Source organism: Littorina saxatilis, linkage group LG17 (genome assembly GCF_037325665.1).
Source record: "Littorina saxatilis isolate snail1 linkage group LG17, US_GU_Lsax_2.0, whole genome shotgun sequence".
In the NCBI taxonomy this organism is placed as follows: domain Eukaryota; kingdom Metazoa; phylum Mollusca; class Gastropoda; order Littorinimorpha; family Littorinidae; genus Littorina; species Littorina saxatilis.
The window spans coordinates 58888712-58911211 of NC_090261.1; the positions used below are offsets into that span (position 1 = coordinate 58888712).

General features: G+C 43.3%; 1 protein-coding gene across 1 annotated transcript in view; it reads right to left on the reverse strand.

Annotated features, from left to right (window-relative positions):
* LOC138951841 (neurexin 1-like) overlaps nucleotides 1-22500 on the reverse strand; it is a 91973-nt gene that overhangs the window by 30480 nt on the left and 38993 nt on the right. The window contains exons 6-9 of the mRNA XM_070323400.1: nucleotides 15916-16711; nucleotides 7038-7255; nucleotides 2218-2326; nucleotides 1096-1176 (exon numbers count right to left, since the gene is read on the reverse strand). Coding sequence (XP_070179501.1) covers nucleotides 1096-1176; nucleotides 2218-2326; nucleotides 7038-7255; nucleotides 15916-16711 — 1204 coding nt within the window. The remainder of the gene's footprint in view (nucleotides 1-1095; nucleotides 1177-2217; nucleotides 2327-7037; nucleotides 7256-15915; nucleotides 16712-22500) is intronic.

Consider the following 22500-nt stretch of genomic DNA (forward strand, 5'->3'; position numbering starts at 1 on the left):
GCAAGAATATAACAAAGTGCAGAGCTGGATTACATTTTTGAAGCTTTATTATGCTAGTAATAGAAGCAGAAAACGCATGCATACGTACGCATAAACATACACACACACGCCTGCACGCACGCACATACGCACACATAAAGTCACGCACGCACGCACGCACGCACACACACAGTCACGCACAGACACACGCACGCACGCACGCACGCACACACGCACGCACGCACGCACGCACGCACACACAAACACACACAGGCACGCATGCACGCACACACACACACGGCAACAACAACAACAGCAGGGACATTAGGGTATGAAATAAAAACTGCCAGGTGGTTATCAAAATGCTTCGAAAAGCAATAAGCAAAAACAGTCTCTCAAATAGTGGTAAAGTATACACAGGATCAAATAGTCAGATAAGCATAAATAAATAGTCCATCGAAAATAGTGAATCTACATGGGTTCTTTGTGCACACGTTTTTTTCTGTTAAACAAACAAAAACATTATTTAAAACGAAGCTACTGTATACAATGTTTTGTGATCACCATGTGAGAAGCAAAATTAAGAAAAAGCACCAATTAAGTAGGTGAGGAGTGCACAAAGAAAAGCTAAGGAAACAGCCGCGCATGCGCATGTGTTTAATGTCTTGGCGGAACGGGTAGAAGGGAACTGGTATAAGCCATTTTAGAGCAGCCATGGGATTTACATAAATATAAAGAAATAAGAAGAAAACAGCAATTTTCATTAAGCGGAACAAAAGGGGGAAAAGGCAAGAAATGCTTATGTAAATAGCAAACATTAAACAAGATGAATTAACAAAAGAAAAATAATGATGAAAATTAATGCAGGATTTAGAAAAACGTAACACAAAAGCGTTAGTAATAAAATGCAAAATTGACGCCCAAAAAAATGCAGGGCAAGGTTGGAAGGTTTAAGAAACTTGCAACAGGGCCGCCAGGGACCGGGAAAACAGCGATGCTGCATGCAATGTAGTACCAGGCACAGGGAAAACAATAATGCTAATCCAACTGGTACATAAATGGCCACGACACATAAACAAGCGAGAAAGGATTAAAGTCATGAAACAAGTTGAATACCAGGCAGGGACTTGGAAACGGACGGATAGCCAATAAAGAAAGCTTTGATGGAGAGAGAATTCTCCGTCCCCGGCAGTTTCTCTGAAAGAAAATTAACGCCAGCATCAGCAGTGACATGGGGGGCCCACAAGACATTTGCTTGAAGAAAACATTGCACCAAGAAAACGTTTGAAGATTTTGATGCTGCTTCTAAGTTTGGGTGTCTGCAATTTCGCTGTGTCTGCTCAAGTTTTTGTTTGATGAATTCTATGACTGTGACTTGCCATCCACTTTCTGTTTGATGAATGCTATTCATGACAGTGTCTGCCCACTTTATAAAAAAAAAGTTTTCCTTTGAAGTAGAGTAGACAGCGAGATTATTTAGTATTCCAGACTTTTCTACTAGCCAATTATCATTACCAAATATTACAAAGTTGCCCAAGAGTACCAAGGTAACTTAGACTGCGAAGTGATTTGACGTAACTCAATAATTCTTGTCTTCTTTTGTTTAAATAACTAGTGCCAGAACTATGTAATGAGGTTAAGTGAAATGATTTTCCTTGTGTAAATGTTTTTGTATTCTATGTTATCATGGTGTAAGGTGTGATGCGCACCACATGTGAATGTCATCTGAGACAATTCACTTGGCTTTTTCTGTGTCGATTTGAAGTTAGAACACACAAAAAACAGACCCCTGAATGCGATACTTTAGTGATTCAAGCAGTGAAGGCAACAACTACATTACACCTGTGACACAAACCACATACTGTAAGCTGGCCTCCATTTACAAACGGTGTTTAACATTTCTAGTGTACAACATTACTTTTCTTTTCTTGGTTAAAAAGAATACATAAAACAAGCTCTACTATATTAGTGTTTTTTTGTAAAAAAAAAAGAGGAATTAAACAAGGTCTGATTAGTATGGTGGGTGTATAATGACAGTTGAGGCACTTGAAACTAACAGACCGATAGGCAGACGGATGGACAGACGAACAAAAAGACGGACGAACTAACGAAAAGACACACATTCAGACAGTACAGGCAGACATACAGAAAGACAGACAGGCAGACATACAGAAAGACAGACAGACAGACAAACAGAAAGACAGACAGAAATGTAAACAGACAGACAGTATGACTCACCAGCTACAGGCCTGAGAACGTCAATCTTGAGTTCCACGTCGTGTCCACGTCTTTTGATATACACAGTGTGCCAGCGATCATCATTCAGCATGTGTCCCACTGACAGCAACTGAAACACATACATAAAGAAAAAATCAGCATCATCAGCAACGTCGCAAAAGTATGCTGGGAAGCAAGTATCACGATGCCTCCTTTCCGAATAATGTTCTCCTTGTTCTCATCGATCTTTGCGCCACAAACGAGGATCTCAGGAACACACCACTATCAAATTAATACGCCTAAAACATAGTCCCTTCATTCCAGAGAACATTCCCAATTTATCTTCAAAAACAAACCATAAAAATATATGTATCAAAACCGTACATACCTTATGCAGACTATTATTCTCGTCAATACTTTCTTTGTCGTTGTCTTCTTACTGAGTCTTTTTGCTTCCCTCCATTTTCTGTTCATTTCTTTTGTTCCGGACTGCTTTTGGTTTTTGTTTCCCTCTAGCTCTGTGTCTGTTTGTTTCCCTCTAGCTCTGTGTCTGTTTGTTTCCCTCTAGCTCTGTGTCTGTTTGTTTCCCTCTAGCTCTGTATCTGTTTGTTTCCCTCTAGCTCTGTGTCTGTTTGTTTCCCTCTAGTCTAGCTCTGTGTCTGTTTGTTTCCCTCTAGCTCTGTGTCTGTTTGTTTCCCTCTAGCTCTGTGTCTGTTTCCCTCTAGCTCTGTGTCTGTTTGTTTCCCTCTAGCTCTGTGTCTGTCTGTTTCCCTCTACCTCTGTGTCTGTTTGTTTCCCTCTAGCTCTGTGTCTGTCTGTTTCCCTCTAGCTCTGTGTCTGTTTCCCTCTAGCTCTGTGTCTGTTTGTTTCCCTCTAGCTCTGTGTCTGTTTGTTTCCCTCTAGCTCTGTGTCTGTTTGTTTCCCTCTAGCTCTGTGTCTGTTTGTTTCCCTCCAGCTCTGTGTCTGTTTGTTTCCCTCTAGCTCTGTGTCTGTTTCCCTCTAGCTCTGTGTTTGTTTGTTTCCCTCTAGCTCTGTGTCTGTTTGTTTCCCTCTAGCTCTGTGTCTGTTTGTTTCCCTCTAGCTCTGTGTCTGTTTCTCTCTAGCTCTGTGTCTGTTTGTTTCCCTCTAGCTCTGTGTCTGTCTGTTTCCCTCTAGCTCTGTGTCTGTTTCCCTCTAGCTCTGTGTCTGTTTCCCTCTAGCTCTGTGTCTGTTTGTTTCCCTCTAGCTCTGTGTCTGTTTGTTTCCCTCTAGCTCTGTGTCTGTTTCCCTCTAGCTCTGTGTCTGTTTCCCTCTAGCTCTGTGTCTGTTTGTTTCCCTCTAGCTCTGTGTCTGTTTGTTTCCCTCTAGCTCTGTGTCTGTTTCCCTCTAGCTCTGTGTCTGTTTGTTTCCCTCTAGCTCTGTGTCTGTGTGTTTCCCTCTAGCTCTGTGTCTGTTTGTTTCCCTCTAGCTCTGTGTCTGTTTGTTACCTCTAGCTCTGTGTCTGTTTGTTACCTCTAGCTCTGTGTCTGTCTGTTTCCCTCTAGCTCTGTGTCTGTTTCCCTCTAGCTCTGTGTCTGTTTGTGTCCCTCTAGCTCTGTGTCTGTTTGTTTCCCTCTAGCTCTGTGTCTGTTTCCCTCTAGCTCTGTGTCTGTTTGTGTCCCTCTAGCTCTGTGTCTGTTTGTTTCCCTCTAGCTCTGTGTCTGTTTCCCTCTAGCTCTGTGTCTGTTTGTGTCCCTCTAGCTCTGTGTCTGTTTCCCTCTAGCTCTGTGTTTGTTTGTTTCCCTCTAGCTCTGTGTCTGTTTCCCTCTAGCTCTGTGTCTGTTTGTTTCCCTCTAGCTCTGTGTTTGTTTGTTTCCCTCTAGCTCTGTGTCTGTTTGTTTCTCTCTAGCTCTGTGTCTGTCTGTTTCCCTCTAGCTCTGTGTCTGTTTGTTTCCCTCTAGCTCTGTGTCTGTCTGTTTCCCTCTAGCTCTGTGTCTGTTTGTTTCCCTCTAGCTCTGTGTCTGTTTGTTTCCCTCTAGCTCTGTGTCTGTTTGTTTCTCTCTAGCTCTGTGTCTGTCTGTTTCCCTCTAGCTCTGTGTCTGCTTCCCTCTAGCTCTGTCTCTGTTTGTTACCCTCTAGCTCTGTGTCTGTCTGTTTCCCTCTAGCTCTGTGTCTGTTTCCCTCTAGCTCTGTGTCTGTTTCCCTCTAGCTCTGTGTCTGTTTGTTTCCCTCTAGCTCTGTGTCTGTCTGCTTCCCTCTAGCTCTCTGTCTGTTTCCCTCTAGCTCTGTGTTTGTTTGTTTCCCTCTAGCTCTGTGTCTGTTTGTTTCCCTCTAGCTCTGTGTCTGTTTGTTTCCCTCTAGCTCTGTGTCTGTTTGTTTCCCTCTACCTCTGTGTCTGTTTCCCTCTAGCTCTGTGTCTGTGTGTTTCCCTCTAGCTCTGTGTCTGTTTGTGTCCCTCTAGCTCTGTGTCTGTTTGTTTCTCTCTAGCTCTGTGTCTGTTTGTTTCCCTCTAGCTCTGTGTCTGTTTGTTTCCCTCTAGCTCTGTGTCTGTTTGTTTCCCTCTAGCTCTGTCTGTTTGTTTCCCTCTAGCTCTGTGTCTGTTTCCCTCTAGCTCTGTGTCTGTTTGTGTCCCTCTAGCTCTGTGTTTGTTTCCCTCTAGCTCTGTGTTTGTTTCCCTCTAGCTCTGTGTTTGTTTCCCTCTAGCTCTGTGTCTGTTTCCCTCTAGCTCTGTGTCTGTTTGTTTCCCTCTAGCTCTGTGTTTGTTTCCCTCTAGCTCTGTGTCTGTTTCCCTCTAGCTCTGTGTCTGTTTCCCTCTAGCTCTGTGTCTGTTTGTTTCCCTCTAGCTCTGTGTCTGTTTGTTTCCCTCTAGCTCTGTGTCTGTTTGTTTCCCTCTAGCTCTGTGTCTGTTTGTTACCTCTAGCTCTGTGTCTGTCTGTTTCCCTCTAGCTCTGTGTCTGTCTGTTTCCCTCTAGCTCTGTGTCTGTCTGTTTCCCTCTAGCTCTGTGCCTGTTTGTTTCCCTCTAGCTCTGTGTCTGTCTGTTTCCCTCTAGCTCTGTGTCTGTCTGTTTCCCTCTAGCTCTGTGTCTGTTTGTTTCCCTCTAGCTCTGTGTCTGTTTCCCTCTAGCTCTGTGTCTGTCTGTTTCCCTCTAGCTCTGTGTCTGTTTGTTTCCCTCTAGCTCTGTGTCTGTTTGTTTCCCTCTAGCTCTGTGTCTGTTTGTTTCCCTCTAGCTCTGTGTCTGTCTGCTTCCCTCTAGCTCTGTGTCTGTTTGTTACCTCTAGCTCTGTGTCTGTCTGCTTCCCTCTAGCTCTGTGTCTGTGTGTTTCCCTCTAGCTCTGTGTCTGTCTGTTTCCCTCTAGCTCTGTGTCTGTTTGTTTCCCTCTAGCTCTGTGTCTGTCTGTTTCCCTCTAGCTCTGTGTTTGTTTGTTTCCCTCTAGCTCTGTGTCTGTTTGTTTCCCTCTAGCTCTGTGTTTGTTTGTTTCCCTCTAGCTCTGTGTCTGTTTGTTTCCCTCTAGCTCTGTGTCTGTGTGTTTCCCTCTAGCTCTGTGTCTGTTTGCTTCCCTCTAGCTCTGTGTCTGTGTGTTTCCCTCTAGCTCTGTGTCTGTTTGCTTCCCTCTAGCTCTGTGTCTGTGTGTTTCCCTCTAGCTCTGTGTCTGTTTGTTTCCCTCTAGCTCTGTGTCTGTTTGTTTCCCTCTAGCTCTGTGTCTGTTTGTTTCCCTCTAGCTCTGTGTCTGTGTGTTTCCCTCTAGCTCTGTGTCTGTGTGTTTCCCTCTAGCTCTGTGTCTGTCTGTTTCCCTCTAGCTCTGTGTCTGTCTGTTTCCCTCTAGCTCTGTGTCTGTCTGTTTCCCTCTAGCTCTGTGTCTGTCTGCTTCCCTCTAGCTCTGTGTCTGTTTGTTTCCCTCTAGCTCTGTGTCTGTTTGTTTCCCTCTAGCTCTGTGTCTGTCTGCTTCCCTCTAGCTCTGTGTCTGTTTGTTACCTCTAGCTCTGTGTCTGTTTGTTTCCCTCTAGCTCTGTGTCTGTTTGTTACCTCTAGCTCTGTCTGTTTGTTTCCCTCTACCTCTGTGTCTGTTTGTTTCCCTCCAGCTCTGTGTCTGTTTGTTTCCCTCTAGCTCTGTGTTTGTTTGTTTCCCTCTAGCTCTGTGTCTGTTTGTTTCCCTCTAGCTCTGTGTCTGTTTGTTTCCCTCTAGCTCTGTGTCTGTGTGTTTCCCTCTAGCTCTGTGTCTGTTTCCCTCTAGCTCTGTGTCTGTTTGTTTCCCTCTAGCTCTGTGTCTGTTTCCCTCTAGCTCTGTGTCTGTGTGTTTCCCTCTAGCTCTGTGTCTGTTTGTTTCCCTCTAGCTCTGTGTCTGTTTGTTTCCCTCTAGCTTTGTGTCTGTTTGTTTCCCTCTAGCTCTGTGTCTGTTTCCCTCTAGCTCTGTGTCTGTTTGTTTCCCTCTAGCTCTGTGTCTGTTTGTTTCCCTCTAGCTCTGTGTCTGTTTGTTTCCCTCTAGCTCTGTGTCTGTTTGTTTCCCTCTAGCTCTGTGTCTGTTTCCCTCTAGCTCTGTGTCTGTTTGTTTCCCTCTAGCTCTGTGTCTGTTTGTTTCCCTCTAGCTCTGTGTCTGTTTGCTAGTCCTGAAAATGCCTCGATAGGCGAACATCTGATTTAGTTGTGTATGTGCTGTCCTATTGGTGAGTACAGATTGCTTTTGTTTTCAACTTTCTTACTGATGTTAAACTTTCATTTACCTATTATCATAAAAACATAGCTTAGTGTAGGCATATTGCGAATCTTTTGCGCCTACAAGATCAACCAAAGGTTAGCTGCGTCATCACTTATCTGAAGCAGCAGCTTATTTATGTTACAAGATTGCACGTGCAATACGAACGTCCACCTAAACCTCACACGCACCTTTTTCCCGCTACCAACGTCGATGCCCAGGTAAATGATCCCGTTTTCCAGGTACAGTTCCATTCTATCCGTCGTGACGTCAGAGGTGGTCATGAAGAGCAGACCGTTGGGGTGCATGGTTCGAAACCTCATTGAGATGTCTTCTGCCTCGGTTTGAGACTCTTCTGGCTGTGTGACCTTGACGAACTGCGTGCCGTCAAACTGCAGAGTGGCGGCCGCTGTTTTAAGACAGAAAGATAACTTTAATCATAAGATTTGTATGGTCTGCGAAAAACAATTACAATAATACCGTATAAACAAAATGATTGACTGCTCATTTAGGGTAACGCTTAGAATATTTATGTAAAACAAACAAATACTGTATCTATAAATTTGGATATTTATATACACACAGAAATATAAATACCATCCGACATCAATAACAAAATATTCGAACGGAAGAACTGAAAAAAAAACCCACTTTGGTTTTGACTGATTCTTGATTTTGTCGGCACATAAAAAAGGCAAAGGTGGTCCATGACCATATTTGGTCGTATAGGGGAGCGAGATGTAAGAGATCTCAACTACTCTCGGGCCACTTTAATGAAGGCGGTGCCCATTCCCCTTCCTCACTGCCCTTACCTTCCCCGGGCCTTAAATCAATCAATCAATCAATGAGTCTTATATCGCGCATATTCCGTGGGTACAGTTCTAGGCGCTCTGCAGTGATGCCGTGTGAGATGAAATTTTATACGGCCAGTAATTGCAGCCATTTCGGCGCATATTTACCTTTCACGGTCTATTATTCCAAGTCACACGGGTATAGGTAGACAATTATTAACTGTGCCTGAGCAATTTTTGCCAGGAAAGACCCTTTTGTCAATCGTGGGATCTTTAAGGTGCACACCCAATGTAGTGTACACGGGGGGAGGTTCGGACACCGAAGAGAGTCTGCACACAAATTTGACTATGAAATAAATTTCCGCCGAACCTGGGATCGAACTCACGCTGACAGCGGCCAACTGAATACAAATCCAGCGCGCTACCAACTGAGCTATATCCCCTAAAGGTCCTTGTCTTCATTTTTATACCGAAATCGCCATTTGACCATTAAAATGCAGAGTCTATTATCTACAAATATCAACAATACACCCCCTTTCGATCAGGAAAGACGAAGCCAGTGTAGCCGTTTGAAAATTCATTGTAGTATTCCAGCGTAGTACTCATAGTAGGATATCCTTATTTGGAAAATGCCAAGCGCAAAACTCCTCTCAAATCCCGTGCATTTCGTGCGTTTAAAAAAAGCGTGGACAGCGCTCCAATGTCAAACTGTTGCTGCACTTGTTTGGGCGTGGCTATAAGCATAGTGACATGAATTTGATTGGTCAGTATTTTTAGGCAAAGCACATGTTCTCAGCAAACAGAAAACAAAATATTGGAAGCGTGAGTCACGCTACCCAAAAATAAAATCTTTTTTTACATATATTTTTTGTTCCATAACTTTTTCCCCCATGGTTCATTCATCATCTGACATAACATTTTAGCGAAATCTAACCATAAGATTATTGAAAAAAAAGCAAAAATGTAGACGACCACCTTTAATAGGATCAGGTACCCATTTCCAGCTAGGTGGACAGGAGAGCCCTCGGAAAAATTGGATATTTTTATTCGCCTCGGATTGGGATCGACACCACGATCTCCAGCGTGAGATGCAAGCGCTATAACCACTGTTCTACTCCGGCTCTTACAACTTCATTAACTTCAGCTGCGCTGAACAGAAAAAAGTCAACACTCATAAAGTTTATTTGTACAAAAAATATCTTTTCCCCGGAAGAAGCACTCTTTGAAACACGATACTTAAATTATTTCTTCAGCCAGTAAAATGTATTCTATCGGTATACCAAAAGTACCCTTCCAAAGAAATAAAACGTGCAGGGTCTTTTTATGTTTAACTAAGCATTACCAAAGATAACCACACTACTTGTAATAGTCGAAATTGCTTGAAAGAGTTGTATATGATGTAGAGGAAGTAGTGGGAAACTATAAAGAACGCAAGCAAAAGAAAACGTAGTGCGATAAATGCGTGAAAGCGAAATGAGATGAAACCCAAATAAAACAACACAAAACAAAATACATAATTCGCGTGCCTCGTTTTTCAATAAAAATGACAGGTCTCAATTTCAACCAATCCCTTTTAATCACCATATCTTGCCATACTCTATTTGTTTCATTGCTTCCTTTTTGTATGCAAATGGCGTCTCACAATACACCCCGCCTCGCTTCGTCGGAAAGAGAGAGCATTATGGCGCTACTGGCCTTCCATAGAAACACGTCCTGATCAATATCTCCTGTCCAAACTGTGGTGAACACCGACCAACAAAGCGAACACTGAAAAGGAACGGAGATACCGGGAGATGATGATAATGTGTGTATCCTTTTCGCCCACGTCTGCAAAAGCTTCCGCCACTTCCCGTGAAAGTGTTTGGCTTTTCGGCTTTCTCAGCCGTGAAGCCGCAAAAGTGGATCATGCCAGATTTGTGGAAATGTAAAGCCAAAGCTTTTTGAGGGGGAAAAATCGGAAAAATGGGAAAGCAGGAAATCAACTTGGTTCAGGTTTGGCTTTAGGGAGCTATAGCTGCGAAATCCAAAAATGATCCGTCCTCATTTCTATTCCAATTTACCGTTATTGAATATAAAGGTGTGCATTGGCTTCCCACGCATCAAATCGCTGAAGTAGGTGGGGTGGGGTGGGGGGGTTACATGCTTGATTTAACAGAATGCAATTTTTGCGGACAGCTCTTAGTGTTCTGATTTGCATGATCATTTTCCAACCATTTCATCAAGTGATTCACAACTACGGTTAACGTTTTGGTGAAAAGTGTATACAAATTCAGCAGATTGATTGGAAAATGACACAAAAGAAAGGCGGAATACACAGGAAAGTGTTGTTGTAGTCAACGCAGCTTCCTCCTGGAATACATTGCGCTTTATTTAACTGTAAGATACGATGTAAGTCGATCCGGTATGCTCTCCCATTGAATAGAATGATCCGCTTGAGAAATGTTCGCTATTGTGCCAAACATATTTTATTGTCAACTTGCTTATCGGATCAAGCTACCGTTTTCCGTCACCATTTCCTCTTGCTGAAAGTTTAACTTAATGTCCCTTTCTTTGTCCAAAAGCTTACACGGTATTTACAAACAGAGCAGCAGAAATAAATCGTTCTCGCTTTCGCGCAACGAAGTACCAAAGATATAGCCTTTGTATTATTAAAACAAGTACGGAAGAAAAGATGAATCAATAAAACTGCACTTTTTAAAACATAAGAAATAAACCCGAGCGCACTTCGATGGACATCATACGAAGCAGCTGGCGGGATGGCCAAAAAGGACACGTGGCAAGAACATAACCAATAAAGGAGCAAGGACATAACAAAAGGGAAATGAAGGAAGGAATTGTAATTAACGTTTTTACGCCCCGTCAACCTCTGTTTATTGCCTGAAGGCAAAGAAAAAAACTGTCGGGACAAAATTAATGCAGGTGTGAAGGGACCGGAAAGACAGAAATTGGGAAGAGAAGGAAAAAAGAAGCCGTAACAATTGTAACAGACGGAAAGAAGAAGCCTATATAACACGCTCAGTATTATAGGGGCTTCATGCAGAACTGGCTGCTTAGGTCGACAAGACCTTCTTTCAACGCCTTCCTTCAGCTAAAGGGTATCATTAAATTGTGACAATTTGGCTCAAAGGTATCTGGGCTTACACACTATCAAAACCTGTACATTATCAGAATCGAACATTGAACTCTTCACATTTGTGTGGTGCTGTGAGAGAGAATTACGAGACTCAGAGTTCGTTGTGTGGTCGGCAAAGTAATTAATCTATTATATTCCACATACATACACACTGTTTTGTCCGTTTGGAAGTGTTTTTGAAAAGCACTTGCGGTCCCTTCAGATCGGAAAAAGAGTATTGTATTGTTCGAATTTTAAATCATTAATTATGTATGCCTACGAAATTCGAGTTAATTAATAAATTGCGTGTTGATTGTTCCACATACCCAGAATAGACTTAAAGCTAAGTGGATATCGGACGATATAACTTTTGTCGCGATTGGAATATTAAAAATCGGTTCTAGGTAGACGGGCGCAGTGGCGTGGTGGTAAGACGTCGGCCTCCTAATCGGGAGGCCGTGAGTTCGAATCCCGGTCGCTACCGCCTGGTGGGTTAAGAGTGGAGATTTTTCCGATCCCAGGTCAACTTATGTGCAGACCTGCTAGTGACTTAACCCCTTTCGTGTGTACACGCAAGCACAAGACCAAGTGCGCACGGAAAAGATCCTGTAATCCATGTCGGAGTTCGGTGGGTTATGGAAACACGAAAATACCCAGCATGCCTACTCAACGAAAGCGGAGTGAAGCTGACTATGCTCTCAGAGTATAGTTTGGGGAACCCAAATGGGCAAACGAGCTCACACGTTACCAGAACATTTTGGAACGCTGAAGAAGAAGAAGAAGAAGGTTAGATAAAAGGACAAGAACACATGCAACAACATTTGATCTGTTTATCAAGGCAGCCGGTCAAAATGTAATGGTAACGTATAATTACACAGCAAAGGCTGTATAATTGATATGAGAAACTGCAAAACACGATTAAAAACGAGTAAGAATAACCAGCTTACGATTTCTTTCCGATGTTTATTACATAGAGATTAGAAAAATACCAAACATTATCCGTCATGAAGTGCAATATTTGTATAAATCATTTCGGAGACTGAATTTGATGTTAGATGAGAGTATGCATATATCCCTACTTACTGCTGTAGTGTGAATGATTTGATGTTGTATAATCCGTCATATTTGATGTTATAAATTTATGTATTTATTCGTATGTATATTTTTCTTTTCGTTCCACACCCCTTCATATGAGGCTATGGCCTTAATGAATAAACCATCCATCCATCCATTCAGTGCAAACTTTTTATAATACACATTTTCAAGGCATAAATAGCGTATGTCACGGTAACAGGTGCCATACTCATTAGCTTTACTTTCTTTTTGATTCTCATAACCTGCGATGTACATGTATGTAAGCCTACATTTCTCTCGCTGTTAAATAGTGCTAAAACTACTCGCGCTAACCCGAACTAATCAGAAATTGACATTTCCACACACACAACATGGCTTTGCGGTAGTCAGAATAGAAGTCCAATTTCCTGTACGTAGGAAAATCAATGATGTTCCGTGATTCTGACAAAAGGTCAGCAGGTGGTCAGTGGCTGTAATTCAAAATTATCTTTGCCGTGTCTGTCTGTGTCCCTCCCATCCCTCCACATCTCTATCTGTCCCTGGTTGTCTGGGTATGTTTCTCTCACTGACATTGTCTGTCTGTCTGTCTGTCTGTCTATCTCTGTCCCTCCCATCCCTCCACATCTCTATCTGTCCCTGGTTGTCTGGGTGTGTTTCTCTCATTGACATTGTCTGTTTGTCTGTCTGTCTGTGTCCCTCCCATCCCTCCACATCTCTATCTGTCCCTGGTTGTCTGGGTATGTTTCTCTCATTGACATTGTCTGTCTGTCTGTCTGTGTCCCTCCCATCCCTCCACATCTCTATCTGTCCCTGGTTGTCTGGGTATGTTTCTCTCACTGACATTGTCTGTCTGTCTGTCTTACTGTCTCTCTCTTTCTTCTCTCTCTCTCGCTTTCTCTCTGTCTTTTTTTTTATCTCTCTCACTCTCCCCCCCTCTCTCTCTCTCACTCCCTCTCTCTGTCTCCTTCTCTCTGTCTGTCTGTCTGTCTCCCCATCTCTGTCCCTCTCTTTCTCTGTTATGCTAGTGGATAATTCATCAGAAAACAAATTATCACCACTATTACATTGATGGATAGATGGATGGATAGAAACATACACACACACACACATACACCCACCCACACACACACACACACACACACACACACACACACACACACACACACACACACACACACACACACACACACACACACACACACACACACACACACACACACACAAATCTAATGCTCTAAATACTTCCCAAAAAAACTCATCTTCTTCTCCAAACAAGATCTCGAGTCGTCAAAAAACACGATGGCGCCCTCGTAAGCCTTAACAAGCCCTCCTATAAACAACCATCCGCCCGCGCCACAAAACACTCCCACCATACCACCCCACCATTTCAAACTTGCCAAAGCCAGCCCAAGGTAACACCCACACAAATTCATCGATCCTCCGCCCCTGTAATTCAATTGTTAAAATCTCCGTCGAATGAACACCTTGGTGGGTCAGCCTAAAGTGCCGTTCACATGGCAGACTTTCAAACAACTCTCCTACAACTTTTGTCGGTATGAAATCGTTCCCGCGGTGTCGAGGCCAAGTCGGCGAAAAGTCTGCCATGTGAACGGCCCTGACGATTTAGGTACGATTTAGGCCAGATTTAGCAACGACACGAAAACTCGGCAGTGACTGATGGGTGAGGTCGATCTCTATCCGCTGTTCGAGTTAGGCCAAAAAAAAAAATTGTCTGTTTCTGGTAACATGGCTAAAAAAAATAGGGTCGGTAGGTAGGGATTTTTTTTTATTTTTTATTTTTTTATTTTTTTTACCCCAAATGTAGACCAATAAAACTAACTTTAAAAATCGCGCAAAGAGACTGGATTCACTATACATAGAGACAAGACACTCAACACATTTACAAATCGTCAGCGGACTTTCGTTTTCACACGTTTTTGTTGTTCATTTTCTCACCCTGTCCTTTACCACAAAAAAAACCAAAAAAAAATTTTGAGTTTGGAAAAAAAAAGTTTAGGGTCGGCGCCGAAATTTAGGGTCGGTCGGGTGACCAGAAACAGACAATTATTTTTTTTGGCCTTATATATAGCCCTTTCCGCATCAGGAGGTAGCTTCGATAGCTGTACTGGCAGAAAACGCCCATAAACCTAGTTTGCGCGTTTGTACTCTTCACATGGGAAGCGATTTTGATTTGACTTGGCGCTGATTAAAATCGCTTGAAAGTTGGGGAAAAGTTGGCTGAAAGTCTGCCGTGTGAACGGCGCTTTACGGTGCCATCAGACACGTTGATGCTAAAAGCGAACACAGAAAGGCAAAGGTGAGATCTGACGGCGTCTTTAATTTTACCGGGGATCGAACGAAAACATGTCCAAGACAAGGGCGACAAATTAAAGTTTCAAGGCTTTGTGCGAGGAGCTTTTTTTTTATTTTATTGTTTTCTTCAAAGAGATATATTTCTTCGGAGAATTTGATTCTCTACTTATGGCCTTTTTGGTCCTTTTTTGTGTCAGGACATTTAATTCTTAATCTTGTTGTTGTTGTTTGTTAATGATTTAGATTATGGTGTGATCTTCTTTGGGAAGGTATTGTGTGGGTTGTAATTTGTATTTGTATTCCTTAATATCCCAAGAGGGCCAAAAATGGAGTCAATAAACCAGATACCTGAATCCTAAAATGAGTCTGGCTTGTCTATTTCATCAGTTACATTTATTTTATAATTTTAAAAAAAGAATGACATTTGTTTGGTAAAAACGCGAACGAACAAAACCCAGCGAAGTTATCTACTAATGAGATAAAACTGTTTCCTGCGAACGTTTAATGAAGAGCTATTTCGACAGACATTTTTCAAAGTAAAATGGCATTCTTGCAAAAAAGAAACACCCACGAAACCAAGACACAGCGAGGTTACCTTACAATAAGCTAAATCAGTTCCATCTTGAAGTTTAAACACGGGACAAGGACGCACAATTCTTGAAATAGAATGTCATTTTCGAGTCCGAATAAAAACAAGTGAGGCAGTGTATTTTAACACACACACACACACACATACACACACACACACACACATACGCACACACACACACACATACATACACACACACACACACACACACGTACACACACACACGTACACGTACACACACACACACACACACAAATATACAAACCACAACAAACACGGTGACACATCACAAAGACATTTTCCCCCCTCTCTCTCTCTCTCCCCCCCCCCCCTCGTCTCTCTCTCTCTCTCTCTCTCTCTCTCTCTCTCTCTCTCTCTCTCTCTCTCTCTCTCTCTCTCTCTCTCTCTCTCTCTTTCTCAAGTTTCGCAGACGACACAGACGTTTGACTGAAGTTAGACTGTAGACAGATTGACAGACCAGGAAGGACTACTCGAGATAATGAACACTTTAATCGCACGAATTGGTTCATTTAATCCTTCGGTCAGGAAGCAAGAAAGACAAAAGAGACTGGCCAGAGGGAAAGTTTCACAGGCAGAAAACTGGTATCGACGCTAATGCTCGTTTCCAACCAGCAACCCTCCCCCCCCCCCCCCTCCCTCCAAGCAGTCAGCAACATACTCAGCTATTTCCAACCCTTATTCGGCTCTGCTCTGAACACTGCCAAACTAAACAGAATCATTCAAAGGCGGGAAAAAAAGAGATACAGAATCGGAGAAACACGAATATAATTATCGACGGTGTGATTAAAACATCCAACGAAAAAAACCACCGAAAATCTTCATTAAGAAGCCATCTAATTCTAAACTTTGTGATAAAGAAACAAAAAACAAACAGGAACAGAATTATGAAACATATTGAAGACACAGCTGTAAGACGTCTACACCCCCCCCTCCCCCCCCCCTAAAAAAAAAAAAAAAATACACACAAAAAAGCTTTTGCTTGCCTTGTCATTTTTTAGCCAAGGAGTAAACACTGTACATATCAGCAGAAGAGAAATTGTTCTTTACCTGAAAGCTAACCATCCAGAACATCAATTGAACCAATCAATCAACAAACCAACCAACAAATCATCACCACCACCACGACCACAACCAACCACCACAGTGAAACCTTACTGCATGACACTCACCTGTCTGACACACGCTGTCAATGAAGCCAGTAGCCCGGCAGTCGCAGGTAAACCGGTTCCACCCTTCCACGCACACCCCTTTGTGCATACACGGGTGGCTGAGGCAGTGAGGCTCCATCACCTGGCAGTACTCCGCAACGCCAGCCACGCCCTGGATCTGAGCGGCCGTGACCAGGTCGATCTTGTTCCCGTCCAGAACCATGTCCAGGAGGCAGCCGACATAGCCTTCACCCAGCATCCCGGACCACAGCTCTCGGGGCAGAGTCTCAGACTCCACGTGCCTGTTGATCCCCCCGATGGACAGAGACCCGTCAAGGTCGAAGCGATCCACGCGAGAGACCGACGCAAAAACCTCCTTCTGCCCGTCTACTGTGACGTAGCCTCGGTTGTTGGCGTACTCAAAGTAGACGTTGTGGGGCTTACCGTCGCTCACGGGGGTCCCTCGACAGATGATCCGGATGGGTTCGGAGCCCTGGTTGAGAACCAGGTTGAGGTATCCGTCCACCAGTTCCAAGGCGAAGAAGTCCGCGTTGCCAGCGGAGGCCCCCGTGCTGTACATGAGCAGCCCGTTCTGTTCAGCCGTCTGGAACTGGAAGGCCAACGTTCCCCGGTCGCTGGCGTTGTCCCAGGTGGGGATTGTGAGGTAGGACTCGGGGGTGGTGAAGGTGATGGGGCGTGACTCCGCCAGCTCCTGACACTTGTCGTAGATGACCTCGCCGTTGACCTTGAGCAGGGGATGCTGGGATCGCGCCATTTCCGTCAGGTCCATTTCCACGCTGTCCGCCTTGTATCGGACCTAGCGAACAGAATAAAAACACGAATTTTATTGTGCTGTTTGATTTCTAATGCATGCTTACAAATGATCTGAACGCATTCTTCGATCCAATGTTAATATCTTGATCTTGCATGTAATTGCTGTATCCAGGTTTCCCAATTGCTTCGTTTCCGGCCGATTTATGTGGAGCACGTGATGCGCACAAAAAATATTGGCGGTCTAGAAGTGTCGTCTGCGCAATGATCGCGGCGGCTTTCTTGACCGCCAAGGACGACCACGCACGTTGTGAGACGTCATTCGTTAGACCTCAATTCACGTCCCTGGTTGTCTAACTATGGTGTTGGTATAATAGTTCTTTAAATTATAACCCCAAAGGCGAAAGCCTGGCCGCTTTAAATCGGGTGAGTTTCGCTACTGCTCAATTTCAAACATCGTATTTTTGAGGCGATCCCCCATTTTGGAAATAGTTTTTGAAAGATCACGAAAGTCAGACATTTGACATTAAAAATGGCCATTTTGTGGACTAATTATACTTAAGCTGAAGTTAATGCATAGCAAATATGAAGTAATTTGGTCAACGGATGTAGAAGTCATTTAGCATTTTTATGGGTTGCATTTTTTGTGTCACCCTGTACAAAGTTTGTAGAGAGGAGAAAAAAGGTCGTATTTAATTTAGTTAATCACGCACGCGCATTTAAACAGGCTATAATTATGTATATCAATGAACCATGATTACAAACCCGCGATATTGCAAAAAACACACACAAAAACACAAAACCCAGAGTAATTGTGATCGTGACAAATTGTGCGGTTTTCTGGTTAGGTATTATCAGGGCGATTTACGATATTCTGATGGAAAAATAAACGCCGTGTTGCAATTACGATTATCATATATTTTATCCGGCACGATAATTACCTGTTTTAGCTGTGGTTACACAAGCAATTCTCAGCCTGTGTGCGGTAATTTACACATTTGTGTGCATTCTTGTTGTAATGTTATATGCATGCCGCATAACTGCTAAATTCTCAAAAGCGAATAACTGGATCCTAATGACACCCTAATTATGGCAATTGGTGTATAATTGCGATTGTAGACCAAACAAAGAATGGTAATGTGACCTCGAAGTAATACTTTTTGCCGGCATATTTTGCTTTTTCCTTTTTTGCCTCTTAGGCTGAAGTGAATGAGGAAACTAAGTATTTTTGGTCTAATATTGGGAGAAACCAAATTGTTCTTCATTTGCCTCTCTAGCGAAGCCAAAAACGACATAAACACTGCCAAACGTTTTCATATTCGTGAAGAAATTGAATATGTTGTGGGCGTCTTTTCATTGCTGTAGCACTCTCAAGGAAAGAGAAGAATATGATGAAAACATTAGACGCCAGTACGGCTGATTGTGACATCGACTGGGTTTATCGATACCTCTCCTTTCGTCAATATCTGATGTGGGTGCCTGCCTGAAAAGAGACAACTAAGCAGTACCAATCCATCCACTATTGTCTAATGTCGGAACCATTCCATTGCTGCCTCTACTCCGCCTCAGTATCGATGATGGTTAGTCGTTCATTGATTTTCCCTTCTCGAAAAAAAAAGAGATGCTAAATGCTGTTCGTCAGTGCCAGTTAATGTGAGTGCCTTTTCATGGCTACCTCTTTCTTCGTCAGTAACAGCAATAGTGGTACCCTTTTCATGCTTATTCCTCTTAGAAACAAAGTAAGAGATGGAGGGGCGTTGCAGAGAGAGAGAGAGAGAGAGAGAGAGAGAGAGAGAGAGAGAGAGAGAGAGAGAGAGAGAGAGAGAGAGAGAGAGAGAGAGAGAGAGAGAGGGATGGAGAGAGCCACGAAGAAAGAGGGAGAAAGAGACTGACCAATATTGCTACCACTCTCTTCGATGATATTATTCCTTGTGGGCACCTGTCCATTCTATATCCCTCTTAAAAAAGGTAAAAGAAAGTGAGAGAGAGAGAGAGAGAGAGAGAGAGAGAGAGAGAGAGAGAGAGAGAGAGAGAGAGAGAGAGAGAGAGAGGGATGGAGAGAGCCACGAAGAAAGAGGGAGAAAGAGACTGACCAATATTGCTACCACTCTCTTCGATGATATTATTCCTTGTGGGCACCTGTCCATTCTATATCCCTCTTAAAAAAGGTAAAAGAAAGTGAGAGAGAGAGAGAGAGAGAGAGAGAGAGAGAGAGAGAGAGAGAGAGAGAGAGAGAGAGAGAGGGATGGAGAGAGCCACGAAGAAAGAGGGAGGAAGAGACTGACCAACATTGCTACCACTCTCGATCGATGATATTATTCCTTGTGGGCACCTGTCCATTCTATATCCCTCTTAAAAAAGGTAAAAGAAAGTGAGAGAGAGAGAGAGAGAGAGAGAGAGAGAGAGAGAGAGAGAGAGAGGAGAGGAAGGGATGGGGGGGGGGGGAGGAGGGGGGGGGAGGGAAGGAGGGAAGGAGGAAAGGGACAGAAATATAGAGAGGGATAGGGAAAGGGAGGGACAGAGAGAGAGGAGGGAGGAGAAAGATAGAGTGAGAGCGAGGAATAGAGAGAGAGAGGGAGAAAGAGAGAAAGAGATGGAGAAAGAAAGAGACAGAGACAGAGAGCTACAGAGGCAAATATACTTAGTGCTATTCGCCAGTACCATCAATTGTAGGTGCCTTTTTAGAGCTATACATTTATTTCTCTACTCTGGGAAAGAGAGGGATGACACAAACACTGAGGACGTCAGTAGTGCTTGTTGTGACATCGACTAGGACAACACTCCGCTACACCATCAAAGGTGGCGGCTGGGCCATCGACCAACAAGTCTCTACAAACATACGGCTCACGTGCAAACCGCCCTCCCTCCCCCTGGCGTCTGGCATTATGGGGTTAGTGCTAGGACTGGTTGGTCCGGTGTCAGAATAACGTGACTGGGTGAGACATGAAGCCTGTGCCGCGACTTCTGTCTTGTGTGTGGCGCACGTTATATGTCAAAGCAGCACCGCCCTGATATGGCACTTCGTATTCGGCTGGGCGTTAAGCAAACAAAAAAAAATAAAAATTAGAAGTAAGGACCGGTTGTAAGAAAAGGCGTAGCCTTAAACCTCTATCCTTGAAAAATAAAGTTCCATCATCATCATCATCATCAACACTACCGTGCAAAGTCCCTCAAATCTACCAACAGATCATCTTTCTTAGTTTATCCGCACTGTCTCCCCTTCTTTTCTCCCCCCCCCCCCCATCCCCCATATTTTCTCCTCCACTTCTCTCTTGCAATTAGTTCTGCTCGTGCAACAAATTGCTCACTTCCACCATCATCTTATTTTGTCCACGCTCGATGTTCTCGATCTCTTCCACATCTCCGCTCGTTTTCCAACATGGTTGTACAAACTCGCTCACACGCACCATCACCTTCCCCTTTCTCTGTTGACACTGGCTTAACTACTCTCTTCATCACTCCAGCTCCCCTCTCTCTCTTTTGTACCGTACCTAATTCGTTGCGCGTGATGTGCATTATTCCCATTGCAAGGGACCGATGGCCTTTAGCAATTAAACTTTCGTATTCGTATTCTCGTATTCTCTCTCTCTCTCTCTCTCTCTCTCTCTCTCTCTCTCTCTCTCTCTCTCTCTCTCTCTCTCTCTCTCTCTCTCTCTCTCTCTCTCTCTCTCTCTCTCTCTCTCTCTCTCTCTCTCTCTGTCTCTGTCTCTCTCTCTCTCTCTCTGATAATGATGTCGACGACGATGATGATGATGATGATGATGATGATGATGATGAAGTTGTTGTGTGTGTGCGTGTGCGCGCGTGTGTGTGTGTGTGTGTGTGTATGTGTGCGTATGTGTGTGTGCGCATATGTGTATGTGAGTGTGTGTGTGTGTGTATGTATGTATGTATGTGTGTGTGTGTGTGTGTGTGTGAGTGTGTGTGTGTGTATGTATGTATGTATGTGTGTGTGTGTGTTTGTGTGAGTGTGTGTGTTGTATTGAGTGCGAACGTGATTGCAGGCATGCGGCGCGCGTGTGTGTGCGAGTCGAATTTTCTTTTCCTTTGTATTATCTTGATATACATGTACATTTCAATGTTCTATTATGCATTATGTAGTCGTATAGGTAATGTTGTAGTTAGTAATACTGTATGATTGCGATTGACAATTGTCCTTTTATTGTCTTTATCTTTATGTCTTAGTTTAGCAGGGACAGATTGTAAGACTAGGCGTGAGCCTAACATCTCCATCCTTGAGTAATAAAGTTCGTTCGTTCGTTCGTTCGTTCGTTCGTTCTGTCTCTCTCTCTCTCTCTCTCTCTCTCTCTCTCTCTCTCTCTCTCTCTCTCTCTCTCTCCCTTCCTCTCTCTCTCTCCCTCTCTCTGTTTATTTAATCAGAAGTGATTGTTACGTAATGAGATAGTTGTTACCTTTAGAGTTTTTCCTCATGGGCGACGGCTGATTGTAAAAAAAAGCAGCAATTGCTTACATAACCCTCGTTAATAAGAAAATCCCAAAACAAAGAGACTGCCAACGTTCCAGAATTCAGAATCAAAATACAAGAAAGGTATTTGTTTGTCTGTTCACTTGAAATATCTGTGAATGTATTTCCTCGTTAATAAGATAAACAAGAAATTCCTCCGAGGTAGGAAAAACACCCCCGTCCTTACCATTCTCACTGCCACCAACTGAGAAGGTTATTTCCCTTTGACCATTAATATGTCCCTCTATAAGTCCTTGTAGAATCTTAATCCACCAATAACTCCCTAACCGTGTGTTTGACTGGTCCCAATTTTTGTAAGGACCGTCTCAGGAATGTATAGAACCTGTTCACCAAGTTTGGTGACGATCGGTCCGTTCATTCTTGAGATCTATATGCGAACACAAACAAACAAACAAACACATCGACCGAAACCTATACACACCCCTATACTGGGGGTGTAAAAAATTCGTATCTTATCTACGCTATCTCTTTCTTCTTCACATTCTTGCTTCTCCTGCCGTGTCCACCTTCCATGAATCATCTCCTGTTTTTCCCTCTTCGTATGCATACCACCGTAAATCTCTTCTGTCCCAAGATAGGCCAAATGGTTCTAAGAGGACGTTAAAACTAATTATCATCGTAGTAAATCTTTCTATCCACCTTCTTTTCCCTTCACATTTCTCACGCTGTTGTACAAAATCCTTCACCCACCAATACCATCATCTAAACCTTCACAATGTTGTGCACAAAATCCCTCGCGCTCACTTTCACCATATTTCTGCTTCTTCTTCTTCTTCTTCTTCTTCTTCTTCTTCTTCTTCTTCTTCTTCTTCTTCTTCTTCTTCAATAAACCCCCCAGCCGCTTCCTCCAGCTTCCTTCTCCCCCCTCCATTTTATTTCTCCCAGTGTGTAATCCAGCATCGCACGTGATCAATAGAGAATCGAATCAGTCAGTGAACACCCACTCCGCGGCCTGTGTTTGACCAGAGCTGGATTAAAACCAGGGTGAAAAACGACCCCCTCGCCTACATGAAAGAACAAGGCCGCGGGAACACTGGGTGAAAGTCTACACTGCCCTTGTATTGGTGCTGGGTTTGTAAATAACAGGCTAGTGGGTATACTTGTGGGTAGTTGTTATTAAGGTTATGGTAAACTATTTGATTCGAGCGGCAGTAAAAAAGATTGGTGGGTGTATACGGTTAAGGGAACAGATTTGATTCAACCGGCGGACTGAATATTGTGCTTAGGCCAACAAAAAAAAAATTGTCTGTTTCTGGTAACATGGCTAAAAAAAATAGGGTCGGTAGGTAGGGATTTTTTTATTTTTTTTAATTTTTTTTTTATTTTTTTACCCCAAATGTAGACCAATA